Here is a 17,314-nt window from a genome sequence, read left to right as displayed (position 1 = left end):
AGCACAGACACACACAAGGTAGTTCAGGATGTTCTCCTTTTAAATCCAGGAGCACAGTAAACAAAAAGGGTATTTAAGTATGATGAGAACATGTTAGAGCGTTCAGATTTAGTTCCAGGGTTACATTGAGTGAAGAATGGGCTTCATTTTCACCGCAAAATATTAACTAATTTGAGTATCACTATAAACGGTGTGCTCATCTAGACATACCTTTTTTGTGTGTGTTGTGTATGCAGAAGTTGTGTATGCAGGTGCTGTGTATGCAGATGTGTATACAGGTGTGTATGCAGGTGTTGTGTATGCAGATGTGTATGCAGGTGCTGTGTATGCAGGTGTTGTGTAGGCAGTGGTTGTGTAGGCAGGTGTTGTGTATGTACGGCACTAGGGCTTTCTATTTTTGTATTTGATTTTTAAAACTAGAATTTAAAATTTCCTCACCTCTAATATTAATTCATTGTAGCTGTTGAATATTTTTACCTTGTACAACAATTAATATTTATTGTGGAGCAAATATGTATTATTTAGATAACTGAAAAATGAAGATAAAAATGAAAAACGTCTGAGTTGGTTGAACCATCTCTAAGGGTTTCTTTAACCTTCAAATCAGATAATTGTGTTGCTGAGGCTATTTAAGCAAATGAAAGCACAGCTGTATATAAATATTTCTCTCTCTATATGTATTTACATATATGCAAATACATGCCCACAAACACATGTTCTTACACACACACACTCACACACATTACGATATCATGAGCTGGCTTCATGCTCTTCAGCATCTTTGTGAAAACGGGAAGCGCAGACCCCACAAGTACCTCACGTCATGCTCCACGTCACGCTCCATGCCACGGCACTCACGGGCCCTGGTGACGTTCTCTGAGATGTTTGCTCAGGGGTCTCCAAGTGGCAATGAGCCCCTCTTTCCCAGAGACCACGTCACCTCACCCTCAAAGTCCCCTCCTTCCAGGGACCTGCATGCTCAACTCCACAGCAGGACGGCAGGTCCTCACCAAGAGCATCTGATTGAAAACCACAGGATCCAATTCAGGTTCTCTCACGACCCAGCTCTCTGCAGTAGCCACTTGTCTCGGAGTCTCACTCCCCTCATCCAGAAATATCCAGAAATAAAGAGGATCTTTAGTTAACCTCTCAGTAAGAAAGGTATAGGACGGTTCTAGTCAAGCAGGAGAAAGAGCCCTCCGTGGGGTGTGTGTGTGCACGCGTCTGTGGGATCCTCCCACCACTTACGCTGTGGAAGAGAACCCTCCTCGGAACATCACGGTTCACACTACCTTTAAGTAGAAATGGGAATCTTCACGGGGCAGGAAAGGAGGACACAAGAGGCCGAATAAGCTAAAATCCACGTAGGTTTACATCATCAGATCAGATGGCAACACTCATGACAAAATAATCAAGAAAAAATATTCTGGACATTATTTAATCAAGTCTAACGTTAGTCCAATTCTGCAAGCATTTCTCATCCACCAGAGATTTTATGGTTTATATACTAGAGATATCATGGTGATGAAAATGGAACATGAATTTTCTGGCCCTTATTGAGGTGGAGGTAATGTTTCTGGAAAGAGGGCACTGATAACCCAACAGTGTGCTTTAGTTTCAGGAAATGTCTCTAAATGTAAAAAGAACAGTGCTTTCTGCTGTTACGGGCCGAGTTCTGTCCCCCACACATTCACACGTTGAAGCCCCAATCCCCAGGACTCAGAATGTGACTGTGTTTGGAGATGGGTCTCTAACGAGGTGATTACGGTAAAATGAGGTCATTGGAGTGGGTCCTAATCCCATATGACTGATGTCCTGATAAGAAGAGGAGATGAGGACACAGACACACACAGAGGGAGACCATGTGCGGACACAGCGCGAGGCAGGCCTCAGGACAATCCAGCCCTGCTGACACCCTGACCTCCATCTCCAGACTCTAGGACTGGGAGAGAATAAATTTCTTTTGTGCTGTTGGTTACAGCAGCCCTAGCTGACTAATATACTCTCTATGTAGACTTTTTTGTATGGTTAACTTAGACTGATAAGTACAAAAAAACTCCTCTATTCTACATTTTATCTTAAAGGTTCATTTGTAGGTCACCTAAATATGAAGATGTTTTGCTAATCACTGAATGACTGTGTATATATGCACACATATATGTACGTGAATGTATGTGAAATATATATTTATATATCTCACAATCTTATGGTTCAGATATTGTTCCTACTTTATAGATAAGTAGGTGCAGCAGAGAGAAATTTCTGGAGTAGAACAGTGTAAGTGCTCAATAAATATTAGTGACTAATTTTTAGTTCTTATTGTCTATGGGCCAAATGGGCAGTCCGTTGAATGGCCTCAGCAGAGCTAATTTACACGTGACTAATCAAGACAATCTTGTTGAAAGCTCAAGAGCAGAGTATCAACTAAATGAATCTTTCAGGACTTGTCCTCCCTTGTGTTTTGTTAACCTTTTGGGTGAGGCTAACTTTCTGTAAAATAGACACATCCAGGCTCATGAATGTTTAGTTCATACGCTTTTCCTGGGATGTGGGTAAATTCAATATCCCCCCCTCCTGGACCAGGGAGTCCAGTGATGTCACACCAGGAGTATCTCACACCAAGTTCCTATTTATTTTATTACAAATATATACAAACGGGATGTAGCGTTCAATCCATTGTATGGTTTCAATTTTATCAACTTACATTTTTTATTGTTTCCCTGATGTTCAAGTTTGGAGACTTTTCTAAGTATCATTATAGATAAATATCAAGTCCTAACTAGTGCAGCCAGCATCACTGTAGCCAAAGTGAGCAGACCACGTAAGTCATGCACTAAAGAATTTTATCTCCTAGTGCTATACACACGTCACCTGCTTAATTAATGTATGTGAAATAGAGAGAGAGAGAGATCATTCCAAGGTCATCTAATAGGTAAGAGATATGAAAGACCAAGAAACATGCTATCTACACAAAAACAAGGGACAGGATCAATGGCTCATCTTTTCCCCAACGTATCTTGTGTCCACAGTATTGAGTGGACATGGTGGTGGGAACGCCTCCTATGACTGCTGGGATAAGCCCTGTACCTACTTTGCATCACCTCCAGGCAGAGAGATGCCAACCGTCCCACAAGTTAGACGCCTGGTTTACTCACTTTCTCAGGCTTGGTGCTAGGCTTCTGAACTACACAGATGCACACAATGTTTACCCTCAGCCATGAGGACAGAATGGAATTTTGTGAAATGAGAAGCAGGATGGTGGCTGAGTTTGGGGTGGTGCCTGGTCCTGTCTCGAAGGAGGAGTCCGGGCGCTGGTTGCAGGTAGGATCAATTCAAGGACACGTGTGCACCCACGAGGCAGGAGGGGGTGTGCCTTTGTGCCCAAGGTGCAGGCACAGGACGGAGAGGTGGAGAAGAACTCCTCAGGGTCAAGGGTAGGGGGGCACCAGTCTCACTGAGAAGCACCTTGGGAATTTGTCTGGGTCTGAGGGTTGCACCTCACCCCATCCACACGAACACCCACGAGCGTGACGATCATTGGTGGGGCTGGTTTGGCAAATGGCAGAATGTGCTTGCCCAGCTTCCGGCGGGGGGACTGTGCACTATCTCTTCAGCATGGACTATGGAGAAGCCAGGGCCATGTTCAGATGTGCCGTCTGGCTCTTTCAGAACATTTTCCAGAGCTTCTGTGACTGCTTAATCCCTGCCATTTAGCACGATGGCTGACACATAAAGATGTCCCATAAATGTTTGTTGAATGAATACATTCAAATTTCCATAGCAATGGCTTAAAAATAAGTCAGTCAGTGCCCTTTATAAATTGATTCTGCAACAACCATTTATTGATGGTGTACAATGAGAGAGCCTGTGCTAATTTCTGGGACCACACCGAGTACATCTGGCCCCTTGAGAAATCACCACGCACAAAGACAAACGCCCGCCAATCAAACCTTCAGACAATTCCACAAAACAAGAATGGGAGAAGCCACATCCTTCCCTAGCGGTCATCACCCCCAAGGTAACATGAATATCATCCCACTCACACCCCTCATGTGGTTTGTTCCCTGCTGTAAATTGTAGCAGCTCATGTGATCTGTACCCAGTCTCCTTAGAAAAGCCTCCCTTTTACTACATTCTGATTATTTCTTTAAACAACTCATTTCAAAAAGGAAATCAACTTGCTCAGTGAATTTTAATTGAGCAGCTATTATGTTTTGACACTGCGGAGGGGATAAAAAGGCTTAAACCTACAGGAGTTTATATTTTAATGATTTAGTTTTTATACAGGAGGTTTCACCTGCAATGATAAAAGAAATACAATAGAAATTCAATTTTGTAAAATATATGCTAATATTGGGTATTAAAAAAAATTCCCATAGGACCTAACACTATGTTGGGGTCCTGGTGGTCTGTTTTTGTTCCCTGATTTTACATTTGTGTGTCTATATCCCCAAATCCAATACAAGCTCAGAGAGAAGGAGGACCCTGTCGACTTTTTTTCTTTCATCTTTTTAGTTCCTAGTTCTTTGCCCAGTCCAGAGTAGGCACCCAAGGAGACACAATTGCAAATGAATAAAAGGTACTCACACAGGTCCAATACAGCCCTTGTTTGAATACATATGCAATGTTTAAGGCAAACTGCAAACAGAGCAGAACTGGATCTCACGTCCCCTACTTTTCAATCAAGAGCCCTCTCTGTTTTGGAAGATACAGAAAATATGCAGGAATATGAACTCTGATCAGAGCACAGGAAGAAAGACATCTGTAAGTTATTCTCTCTCTACTGTCCCTTCTCCTTCTGTTCAAATCCCTTCATACCGCCATGGTTTCTGTTTCTCTCATTTTATGATGTCAGGGGATAGATTAAGTCTTATTAGAGGAAAAGACAAAAAAGATTTATTTCACATCTTTATGAAATTTTAAAATTTAAAAAATGATGTTTTTCTCAACACTAAAAAGCATGATCATCAACCAAGTTCATTTTTTCACTATTTCTCAAGGAGTTCATGCTCTCAGGATTTTTTCTATACTTAATTTTTTAAATGTTTATCTAAAAATGAGTATATATTAGATTTCTGCTTTTCCAGACAGCTGATGGAGAATCTTTTAATATCTCAATATTCATTATTTCAATAAATGCTTATATGTATTTTAAATCTTGAGTCTGTCATCTGTATATATGTATATATTAACAGTCTACAGAAAGTGCAATTTTTAATAACTTGAACTCTATTCATTATCTACATACAAAAGCCCCAAAGAAATTTAACTTCACTAAAAAATACTTGTTTCTCAAGTGACAACAATAAAATGATATGAACTCCACATTTTTTAAATCTAAAATGAATAAACTTATCATACTAAATGCTTAAGAAGAAAATATCTCCCTGGATTTCAACCAGCCCTGAATAGACCCCCCTGCAGCTCTGAGAAGGGCTGGTACAGTGACACACATGCTGCCACCAAAGCCACCGTCAGGGGGATAGTATTTGCTCTCAGTTCAGTATCGTTCAAGGGCTGTCAAAGTTACTATATTTCCTGTTCTACTGTCTTAAGAGTATTTTTAAAGCTATTATTTAACTTAGGGACAAAGCAATGATTTTTATTTCAAATTCACTTCTTCTTTAGAAAGAAAATTAGCAGCATGGACTCATTTGAATTAAAAAAATTTCTCCTTGAACCGTATGTTTTGAATTAAAAAGTCACTTTCTGTTAGAATTCTGTTAGAATCCGGATGGTCCTTTACAAACTTTCATCCACGGTGTGAATATTTAGAGTTAAAACACAAATAAAATATCTTTATGTCTGTGGTTAAAGTAGGCCTTTCATGCTTTTATTCACCTAAGGAATAGTAAAAGGCAATATTGTTTTGCTCAACATCCAAACTTATAAAAAAATCTTTTAAAATTGTACATGGCTGGCAGTCTCTGAGCTTGTGCACCTTTATGTTTCAGTCCGAGCACAGTCTACTAGAAAGAGAGCATGTTTCCTTTAAGGACACAAAGATTCCACAGCCATAAGCCAAATGCAGGAGAAGCATCTGTTCCAGACAGGGATGAGTGAGCACAGCCAGACGTGGGGGTAGAGGAGGTCAAAATCTATTTTGCTGACGTTTCTGTCACGTTTATTAAATTGGACTTTTCCAAAAGCAATTAAACTTTTAGGAAATGTTGCATTCATTTTTAAGAGAGGACACCTGTGTACTTCCGATGGACTTTGATAAAATAGTTTTAAAATCAATTATTGGTGTCCTAGGTGTACACTGTGAGCTACTTTATCATGATTCCAAAGTCCTGCTTCTGAGAAACAGAACTGCCCCACTTTTTGTTTGATTTTAACAGAGAAAGTATTTGACTTGGGCTCCAGTTTCAGAGAACTGGGTCCCCCTCTGTCCTATTTTCATGCCATATTTGAGAAATCACCTAAGACATTATACAATGATGAGGCAGATCTTCTGCCTATCGGTGGTAGGAAACAAGAATTAGAGATTTCATCTCAAATAAATGGAGTGGCAAAGATTAATTAAATCTGTAAAAGTCTCCAAAGCACATCCTAGTTGAAGTATTTAAAGGAACACTTTCTATTATGTGCGATCACCTGGCAGCCCTGAGCTAACATCTGGATGTAAGAGTCACCTCTGTATAGTAGAGAGTCCAGAAAGGAAGGACGGCTAATATATTCTGAGCAATATTAGCTGTATTTATCATTCAAATGGTGAAACAGCAGCAGAAAGAAGCTTCAATCTCTTTTGTGAGAAAGTTCTCTGTGGGCACCATTATAAAAGCACTTAGTGGAATGGATGTAACCAGATTTTAGCAGGTAATTACACTGGAAATGATAACTGTCCTACTCCACCTTTTGTTTACACACCAGCTTCTCTCTCTAGTCCTGGGAGGTTTTGATAGTAGCCGGTGTGGACATGAGCTGGAACTTTTTAGCTGCAGGGCACAGCCCCTGTGACTATTCACATTGGGGCTGTGTTAGTAGGTATACAAGAAGGACTGCTCTGTCTGCCTTCTCTGCATCAAAGCAGCCACATGAAGCCACCTCCAGTCCTGTGATTTTACGTGAACACAGCTTAAAAAAAGCTTTTAAAATTTCATCTCTTAGGGATTAAAAAAAAAATGGTCTTAAAATCTAAAAGTCACCTGATATGTCTCTTCCATCTTAAATGCTACTCTTTATCATTATAAGTGTCCCATTTATTGGACACTATTTCTTAATCAAGCATAAAATGCCCTCTTTAGTATGAATATAAAAGTTATATTACCTGCTTGCTACTTTTTGAGATTTAAAAAATTTTTAACATTAACTTGATAATTTTCATAATTTAAAACAGATGATAGTGAATTTGTGTGTGTGTGTGTGTGTGTGTGTGTTTTATGACACAAAGGGACACTTACTAGTTGCTTTCTTACCAGAAACCAGATACTAGTTGTATTCATTCCCCATCCATGAAATAATAAAATGAAATTATTTTGCTACTCTTCATAGTTAATACCTGTAACTATAATAAAAGATGACTAAATGTCCACAGTGTATGGAGAGAACTCAGGCACTCAGATTAACTCTTTATTTTCAAATATTTATCATTCTTAAGAAAAAAATCAGCTGTCTTTGCAAGTGGCCAAGTTTATTTTGGGGAAAATTACTGATAGCTTAAAAAGCAAACATTTCCACTTCTAGGTTGCCATTTCTTGGATATGGTTCCTGGGAAAATGGATTCACTCACAAATCTGTGGATGGAGGTTTAGGGCTCTCAGAGCTACATTTGCTGTGATGTTGCTTAAACATCAGGAAATCAGAGGCAATAGCCCCCGTCCCCATTCCTTTTAAATAAAATAAACAGGGAAATAAAATTTTAATCACCCAAGAGGGATGTTTGGAACCAAAGCAGTCACATATGCAAGTACAAGAGTCTAGGTTTTAAATTTCTCAGTGTGCCCTCCCCTTCTGTTTCTGGAAGTCCCACAGAAGGGTATCAGATTCACATGTGGATCAAGAATTAAGCAGGCGTTTTCCCCTCTTTCTGAAAGTAATGTCCCTTTCTTTGATAGTGATACATTCTTAAGGGAATTATAATATATTAATAGCGAGGAATAAACAATTCTTTTTGCATAATCCAGTATTTCACAGCATGTATTTCAGTGCAGGAGAACCATTTAACTGAAAAGACGGGTTAATTTGGCTTCACTATTTACAGAGACTCGACAACACGAAACAGGTCTTTGCTGCGCTCAGGCAGTACATGGCTGTGTGGCTTTTTCTCGTGATGTATAAGCTCATGGATACGCTAACACTCAATAGTCTGACTATTTTGTGAAGCACATCGTGCTTTTCATATTTCACTTGACATTCACCTTGTTTTCTTTATTCAGTTTAGTAATGGCTAAAATAAGTGCTTTTAAAATCTTGCTTATCATGTGAAAATTTATCCTTTTAGAAATCTTGTTTGCTAGTAATTAAGAGCTCCATTACCAGTGCAGCATTTAGAGATAATAGTTTTAAATGATGAAGAACAGAGTAGTATAATTATTTTTGGGTTTATGAGTTGTTCAAAACTGTCCATATTACAAAAACAGTGCTTTCATTTTCTAGCATTTTAGAAAAAGAAGCAGGCAGACATAAAAAAATGCTCAAATGTTTCCACTGTCTTCACTCTGTATATATGTATATAGGTATACACACACAACTACAAACATCTATGGTTTTTAAATTGAACACTGAATGCTTTCAGAGCATAAGTTGTCTCTCCATGCCTCAAGAAAAGAAAAATGCAATTTCCTTATTCTACATTTCCTTACATAATGCTCTTCTGGGACAGCACTTCTGCAATAACCGAATCACCACTATTTAGCTATGGATACGTGAATCTCGTATTTTTATTCTAAATTCAAGTTCACTCATCATATCTAATGCCCTTGAAGCAATCTCAAATTACTGCTATTACACGGGTCACTAGAAACCAGAAGTACTAATACAAATTTTAAAAAGAGAAAGGAAGAAGCCCTCACATAATTAGAGGATGGCGAACAGTTTCATCAATTTAATTTTATCACCTAATCCAGCCCTTCCTCTGGAGCTGTGGGCGAGCGAGGCAAGCGGTGAGCACGGATGCTCGGCTGTGATGCAGGAGTAAGTCCCCAGCAGCCAGGATGAGACCCGCCAGCTACTCTGCCGCCGCGGGGGCTGAGAGCCACGGGCCTCCCACCTTCATCCTTGGCCCATCTTTGTATTTCATTAGCTTTGCACGGAATTCCATTTCACAACAAGCCTGTGTCTGCAGTCCATCTGCTCTACTTATCCTGTTCCTTTTGCCAACTTTTTATCTGCATTTCCCCACGTTCAGCAACCGGCCACTCCTACCTCCTCATGATTCATCAGCTTACTTCTGCAGAGATTTACCCGTGTGTTAGCTTCCAAAATTCACCCTCAATTTTCTAAAACTCTCTGTAACTGATCCCCCTGGAACAGTACGTGAAATTCAAGCATTAACTTAGTTTGCCATCAAATGCCTCAAAAAGACAGGTGGTGTGTTGATGCTGAATTCAAGGGGACCGAGTTACCAAATGATTGTTTCTACAGCATTTAAAATAGTTCTCCAAAGTTCCCTCCCTTTCTCTGTTTTAATGATTGACGCACTTCACTTAAAACCTTGTCTTCCTGTTTACCTCCTGGAACCAACTGAATTAGTATCAGTAACCAATCCATTTCCTAATATGTTTGTATTGAAAGAGCAATCTTTTTTTATTTCCAGAAATTTCAGTCATTTTATACATTGTATATACTCATGGGTCAAATGTTAAAAACATTTTATTCACAAAATTCATTTCACGCCAACACACAGCTTCTTTTTGGAAAACTACTCTCACCAAAGAAAGATCAAGAGAAACAAAAGAGAATACATATACTATTTTAAAAATTAAAAATACACCTATGAAATTCCTCAGGCATATTACCCTGGAGGTATCCAACGGTCCAGAGATTAACTGATAAAAATTTAAGTGACTTACCTTTATATACTACACTATTTTGATGATGCTGCCTCTTGTGCTACCTGCTTGAGTTGATACTAATTTAAGAACCCTTCAACCTTTGCCTTTATTATTTAGGGTTAAAATATATACCTTTTACAATATTCACACATTCAATTCTTTTGTAATACAGGCAGACATTTCTCTAATACAACCACATAACAGACGTGGTTGTGTGCAATCACCCCACATAATTTCACCCAGAACTGTAAATCGGAGCACAGTCTCCTAGAATTCTCCGAGAGAAATGAGCTAAGTGGCTATTTTGTGTGGGCAGGCAGCAGTCAACTCTCCTAAACTACAAGAGCTGCCAGGGTTTTCTGAAAGTCTTTGCATGAAATAGAAGCAGAATAAACTGACGGGTCTCACATGTTACAGGGGAGGTGAACACTCCTTAACCACATGTGTAAAAAAAAAACAACCCTGTCCTTTTCACAGATTTTTTTTAACTGCCTGTTTTTTTCCCATAAAAACGTCAAAATTTGACATTTCTTGTTTGTACAGAAAACGTAAAACATTTATAAATAATTTCTAAGGTAAAGTCCCAACTAAAAAATAACACATGGAGAGAAATGGACAGCATTGGGTCCTAATAAAATAACAGGAGGATTGGTGGGTGGGGAGGTTTGCTCAGTATCCTTTTGAAAGTTTTTCTGAGAGACAAATGCAGGTCTCGGCTAGGTAATACCCAAAGTCATATTCTGTGACTAAGTTTTATTTTTATTTTTTACTTTTAACGATATAAACTACTTTCTGTGTGGTATGGTGACTAAAAAATACCTCCTACAGGAAAAAATTTTACTTCCGAGACTCTGGATCATAGTTAATAATAATGGGAGTATGGTATCAATTCTACACTTATACTGTAGCGACGGAGTTTTTATTTCGGAGCCCATAGATTTTGACAATAAAAAGCATAATAAAGAAATCATAACAAAGCCACTTTTAGAGAATACATATAGCAAGCCAATAGCACTTCGGCTGACAGCTCCAGGAAACTAAAAGTTATGATGCAGCTTCAAAATGACTCTTGTTCATTAGAACAGGTGGAAATATACTTGTCATTGGCCAAAAAAATGAACATTTATTTTAATTTATTTATTCACATACAAAAAGAACTCCTTCTTTGTGCTCACAATCAGTGGCTTTAGTTAGTACTATGTAGAGCCTTACCAAAATTCCTTAACAGCCACCCATGCACGTGTGGATTTTAAATTGTGACAAATATAGAGCCTTATTATTAGATAAGCTTAAAAGCTGAGGCTGTGCTATTCAATTACTGTTATTAAGATTCATGAATATTAGAACATAATTTAAATTCACTATTGTCCTGATAGAAGAGGGAAGAAAAGCATCCGTAATAACTGGGAATTATATACAAACTGATTTATTCCCAGGAAAACGCAAATAAAGATTTAAAGTGCTCTGTCATTGCTGTTTTCTTTTCGTTTGACCACACACACTTACACTGTTAACTTTCCCCTAAAAAGTGAATACTTAGCGGTTTGATTTGACTCATAGACCATGATAAGCTGTCGGCAGATGCCATAGGAAATTTCACCCCACGGATAAATTTACGCATAACAGGAATTAGCACACACATCCTGATTACCCTTTCCCACTTCAGTTTTTGGCTATAAAGATTAAGAGACTTGGTATATTGAAAACAAAGCATATAAATATTTCATGTAAAATTCATTCTGAATTGTCATAGTTAAGTTTATAGCCAATGAAGTCCTCCTTCAGATTTTCTTGTCTTCCTTTCCGAAATCAAATGCCTTATAAGCTGGCATGACTGACTTTTAAAGGTACAAAAAATGAATTTGGAGAAAGGCACAAATGTTCATCAGCTTATATTTTCTTTCTATAGGTTTTGCTTTATTGTAAAATATTATTCCAGGCTTTTCAATTTTAAATATACTAAATAAAAAGACTGGAAAATAAGAACTCTTGAAGTACACAAGAGAACGTTTCCTTTTTATCTCTTTTAAAAGTTATATTCATTATTAAATTCTGTGATTTTTTTCAATATCATTGTCACTTTCTGTTAGCATTATTTTTGGAAGACATTAACAGATCTGTTTCAGAGTGAAATTTTCAGGTAACAAAGTGAATAGCTGGCATTCATTTTAGCAGCTCAAGAGTTAAACTAGAATGACAGAATCACCTCCTTTGACACCGAAGGCTCTGAAGCCTTCCTGGGAAGTTGTCGCCTTGCTCCCTGCCACCCTGACATACAAACATAATTAACGACTGTGTGCTATTGGCATTTATGTCTTCAAACCGCCCGGCTAATTTCTATTATTGGAAGAAGTCGGGAAGGACTCGGGGACTGTTTGAGAGCAGTTAGGAAAAGATGGGGCAGAAGTCCTCTTGGGAGAGGACTTACAACTTCAACCACATCTAACTCTGCACGCTCCAGCAGGGAAACCGGAAAATCTGATACATTTTAGTTGTGTCTTTTCAACTGTTCTTTATGGCTCTCTGGTCACTTAAAAAAAAAAAACAACAAAAAAAACGCCTTATTTCAAATAATAAGAACTGAACTTTCTCCTGCAGACTCATGATAAGGAGCTGCTGATAACAAGTTCCTCTCTGGGGAAGAGCTGGCAGCCCTGGAAGACTCCTTCCACCCTCCCGTGGAAGGGACACCAGCTAGGATGACATTTCAAGACTGGCCTCCTCCGTGGAGCTGGGCCGGCTGTGCACCAGCCCCTGTGGGAGCCCTGGGCTACTGATGGGACTAACTTCAGGTGGATCCTCTCCAAACAGATCGGGAACCAGGCACAGACACGATGGTGTGTCAGGAGCAACCTGTCATCGGCTGCTTTTTCTCCTTCTCTGGTTTGCAGTTTTTCTCACCTCTAACAAGCTGTAATGCCTGTTTCTCTTTTCATGTATTAATTTCTGCTTATTCCCCCCAGATAAGCCCTGTTTCTCTCTGCAGGTCCCCGTGCTTACAAAACAACGGGTACCACTCTAAATAGAAACTGTCAGCCAACGAAGGGACGCTGTTTCCCGGGTTTGCCCACTCCTTCCTCCAAGACAGTTTGCATGGAAAAGCTGGCACGAGGTCCCGTCCCTCGTTCTTAGGGATGCTGGCTTAAGAGAGGGTTTCCTTTGGCCCCCGAGCTAACGTTGCCTCTGCGAGGGTCAGAGGCAGTGCCGGTGGCCAGCGACCAGGGAGTGCGAGTCCAGTGAGGGCCCGTACTCCAGTCAAAGGAACAGCCCCGTCCTCAGCCCCTCTCCTCTGCCTTTTGCTGAGTCCTCTGCTCCGTTGGTTCGCCACCCTCTCTGGGCTTGCGGAAGCCCCGGCATTTACAAAAGGATCTGAACTCCAGAGCCGAGTGCTCTGCTTTGTACCGACCGACATCCCACCAGCATCCTGAAGTGAAGCTGCTGGAAACTGGCAAAGCCCACAGACAAGAGGAAGCGGCGCAGCGCGGAGAGTTCGCGGCAGACGGCGCAGAAAGCCGGCTCCTTACCTTTGCGCTTGGACCTCCTCCTCCTCCTCCGCTTGGACTTGCATTTCAGTTGACTGCTCAGCCCTCCGGACCCTCTGCTGGTCCCCAAGACCGATGCCATGGCTGGGACCCGGTAAGTGGAACAGGGCAGGAATCCTTTCTTAAACAATTTCACCTTTCCTGCTCTTGTCGCCCGCCGCCGCCGTCGCCGGTAAATGCGTCTGCAAATCAGGGAGCAGGTTCACTTTTTAGGACTGAGCACTCAAGCGCTCCCGCCCGCCCTCCTCTCTAATTGTTCTCTGTCACTTGTTTCCAGCTGGGCTGACAGCCGCGATCTAAGCTCCAGTACCAAAGCGCTCTAGGGCCGGAGGGACCGCGAAGGAAAGGTGCGCCCGGCCCAGGCCCCCCCTCCTCCTCTTCCCCCTCTTCCTGCCCCGGCAGCCTCTCTTGATCTGGGCTCCAAACGCAGGGCTCTACTTTGGCACCTCTGCTAGTTGTTTGGCACCAGCCACTTTGAAGCCAATCACGCAGGGAGCTTGTCTATTTGCTGCTGCAAAGTCTAATTAGATCCAATCACAACTGTCTGCTGGCTCTGACATCAGCACCACCAGCCCTGTGCATGCCCTGTCAGCTTGCAAACTCAGCTCCCATTTGGACGGATGGAGCTGCCCAGGACCCGTGGAGAGGGAAGGAGATTGCACAGGAGGGAGGGAACAGGCAGGCTGAGCCAGCTTCTCAGGGAGAAGCCTGAGGGGCAGCTTGCAGAGGAATCTACCCCGGATCCAGGCTTCCTGCTCATACCAAAGGGACAGGGCATTACCCCTCTGTGCGCTCAGAAAGATGCAGAGACTGCATCTCCAACCAAACAGTTTTTAACTAGTGAATCCGTTATAATGCTTGTGCGTCAAGGGGAAAGTCTCTCTCTAAGAAATACCAAGCTCTCACTTCCTCAGAAAGGGGCTAAGGTTTGCAGTTCCCCGGGAGACAGCCTCTTAGGGGTATTCATTTTTCAGAAACTGCATGTTTGTCTGTTTGCTTGTTTTGCTTCTTCCTTCATATCCCTTGGCTGTTACCTCTGCACAAGAGAAATACTGCATAAAGACGTAGGTGTTCGGATCTGAGTCTGATTTTTAAAGCGAGGGATTTCAGTAGGTTGCTCTATTTAGGGAACAATGAAATGAAAGGCAGAGAGGGCTTTCATCTAATAGTTTTATTGCCAAATGTAACATTCGGAAGAAAGTAATATTTACAAGGAGATGGATTGCAAATTGAACTAGTTTTGAACAGTTTTTTCAGGGTTATCCTATTTTTTCAAGACTATGCTTATGCAACCTTAAACATCTAAAGTAAAATATAAAAAGGAAAGTAATCCAGCCGTCGTCATTGCATTCTGCATTTAAATCACATAAGCTATTAATTATAGTAGTAACGGTTTGGGAAAAAATCCACTCTAAAAGTCATTAGCATTAACACGATGATGTGAAAATGGCACACAGATTCTTCTATTTCCTACTTTACATACACCATTTTCAAGCTCCTTATGGACCTAGAAATTTCCAGATAATTTTCTATGAGGTAACAATACTCTCTCTAAGGAACGCTGGAAGCAATCAGGATGTTGGGATATGTTGCTATGTGGTGAGCTGCTGGATCCTGGCTCAGTTCTCACTGAAGAGAGGGAGAGAGGAGGGCATCTGATTTCAAATCCTAACCCCACTGCTCTGACTTTGGGCAAGTGATGTAAACTATGCCTCAGTTTCCTCATCTGTGAAATGGGGGTAATCACAAAGCTGCCTCTCAGGTTCATTCATCCTTGAGAATCAGTATAAACAGTGGCTGGTGCATACTAGTCACTTTATGATTATTTAGTAAATCAATCCAATAAATAATTTTGAAAGAATGAGCACATTATTACAGGTCGGGCTCAGAAAGCAGGGGCTTGTGTATTTTCCATTTAGGAGTTTAACTGTCTGGCTCATTTCAGGCTGATACATGCAGTCACACCAGGGTCCCTCTATGTGCCAGGTTCAGCCATTTCCTTCCACCGACAACACAGCCCAATGCTGCTGCTAATTTCTAGAGAATGCTGGAAAAGCGCACTGCCCGCCTACTTACTCTCTGTGGCATAAAAGGTATTGGAGAGCATCAACTGTTATCTGGAAACACAGTTGTAGGACTCCCCCTGTGGAACCTCTGAGCTTCCACAATACACCTGTACTAACCCAGAGTTTCCCTATATAGGCTTTTGCCAAAGACCAGTCCCTGAGTTCAGAAGCCAAGGGAAAATGCTTTGGGGAGAAATACAAACAGCTGCACCTTCCAGCCTGTCTGCATTGATCAGGGCCCCCTCGCATCCCATCATCAAAGATGCTGACTGCGAGGCCCTGGTATACTGAATCCCCTTTGTTGGAGAGTGGGTGTGGTTATCGGAGGATCCAGCTTCCAACCTTGGGGAGGGGGCTGGTCAAGGCAGCAAAACTAAAACTGGACTTCAACACTTAGTTTAAATCCTGATTTGAAACTTGGTCAAGATCAAAATCTTGGCTAATCTTTACCTTTCTTAAAGTTCCCTCCAATTTGGTTATTTCGGGGGTATAATTTATGCAAACGTTATTTTTGCATAGATAGGTGCTACTTTCTGTTTTTTATTTATTTTGCATAAGATCATGCATAATAGGTAAGGCAGGGCACACTAAGGCCCAGCAGCAGCCATGAAGTTGTATCTCCTTGGAGGAAAGGCTTTTGAACAAGAAGCTCAGGTTCACACACTTTTTGACGCAGGACGGCAGGAAGTGATCAGTGCTCACAGGCTTCCTATGAGCCTTTTTGCCTTCTATCTGTTTCTAGATCACTTCAGCACAGCTTGGCAGCTTAAAACGCTGCACAGAAGTTGGAAGAGGATCAGGTGCCCAAGTCACCCTACTGGCCATCAGGAGATGTTGCTGGTGTGTGTCTTCAGCCCGTCTGAGGCAGAACAAAGAGCTGGGAGTGGGGGGCCCCAGCAGGCTGGGGGCTGCCCAGACAGTCACATGTGACCCACATGTATCTGTGAGGGGGAGCTGGACAAGGACAGAAGGGAGGGCTGGCAGAGCCTGGAGGGAAGCCTTTGTGCTGAGGAAGGTGTGGCTTCAGTCAAGGCTGGATGGGGTCCCCGTGGGCTGTTCCCAGCACCCCAGGATTTCCATCCTGGGTCTTATCAGGACTGTAATTGCATAGCTGTTCTGGGTGGTGGTTTTGTTCGTTCCTCAAATGTCTCTCTCTCCTTAGGCCCTACGAGCTGTGAGGGGACCCCCGTGCCGGGTCTGTGGTCCAAGCACACGTGGGGGACATGGAGCCAGCCCAGATCGGATCTGCCCCTGGTTCAAGACACGTTACTGAGTTTATACTGAGTCTGGTTAGATTTTCTCAAATCCTCCTTTTACCCAGGAGGAAGCTGAGGCTCAGAAAATTTAGGAAATTTGCCCAAATTAACCGAGGTTAGAAGGAGGCTCTCAATGGGATCATTCCAACTGTGATTTTTACCACTTTCCTCTGCTCATTTTTACGCTAGAGTTGGAGACCCAGTAACTTTGTGAACTTCTGTAAGCCTTCTTGGAGAGAGCTGAAAATATGTTAAATAGTGTTTCTGAGCTTCAGTGAGCGTATATGTGTGTGTGCTTTATAAATACAGAAATAACTCAGCTCTCTCCCTATATACGTGTATCGTTACATCTGTATCTGGACACCTCTTTCTAGATGGGCATCCAGACACAGATGTGCACGGTGTGAGTGAGGAGCCGGTGGCACTGGGACATCCACTGGTGCCGAGTACAGCCG

General features: G+C 41.6%; 1 protein-coding gene across 1 annotated transcript in view; it reads right to left on the bottom strand.

Moving 5' to 3' along the window:
* Positions 1-17,314, bottom strand: part of ADARB2 (adenosine deaminase RNA specific B2 (inactive)) — a gene marked incomplete at its 3' end in the record, with an annotated part of 507,602 nt that overhangs the window by 347,480 nt on the left and 142,808 nt on the right. The window contains exon 5 of the mRNA XM_079912623.1: positions 13,520-13,719. Coding sequence (XP_079768749.1) covers positions 13,520-13,619 — 100 coding nt within the window. The 5' untranslated portion in view covers positions 13,620-13,719. The remainder of the gene's footprint in view (positions 1-13,519; positions 13,720-17,314) is intronic.

Source organism: Stenella coeruleoalba (assembly GCF_951394435.1).
Source record: "Stenella coeruleoalba genome assembly, chromosome: 2".
NCBI classification, from domain to species: domain Eukaryota; kingdom Metazoa; phylum Chordata; class Mammalia; order Artiodactyla; family Delphinidae; genus Stenella; species Stenella coeruleoalba.
This window is presented reverse-complemented; position numbering and strand designations above follow the sequence as displayed.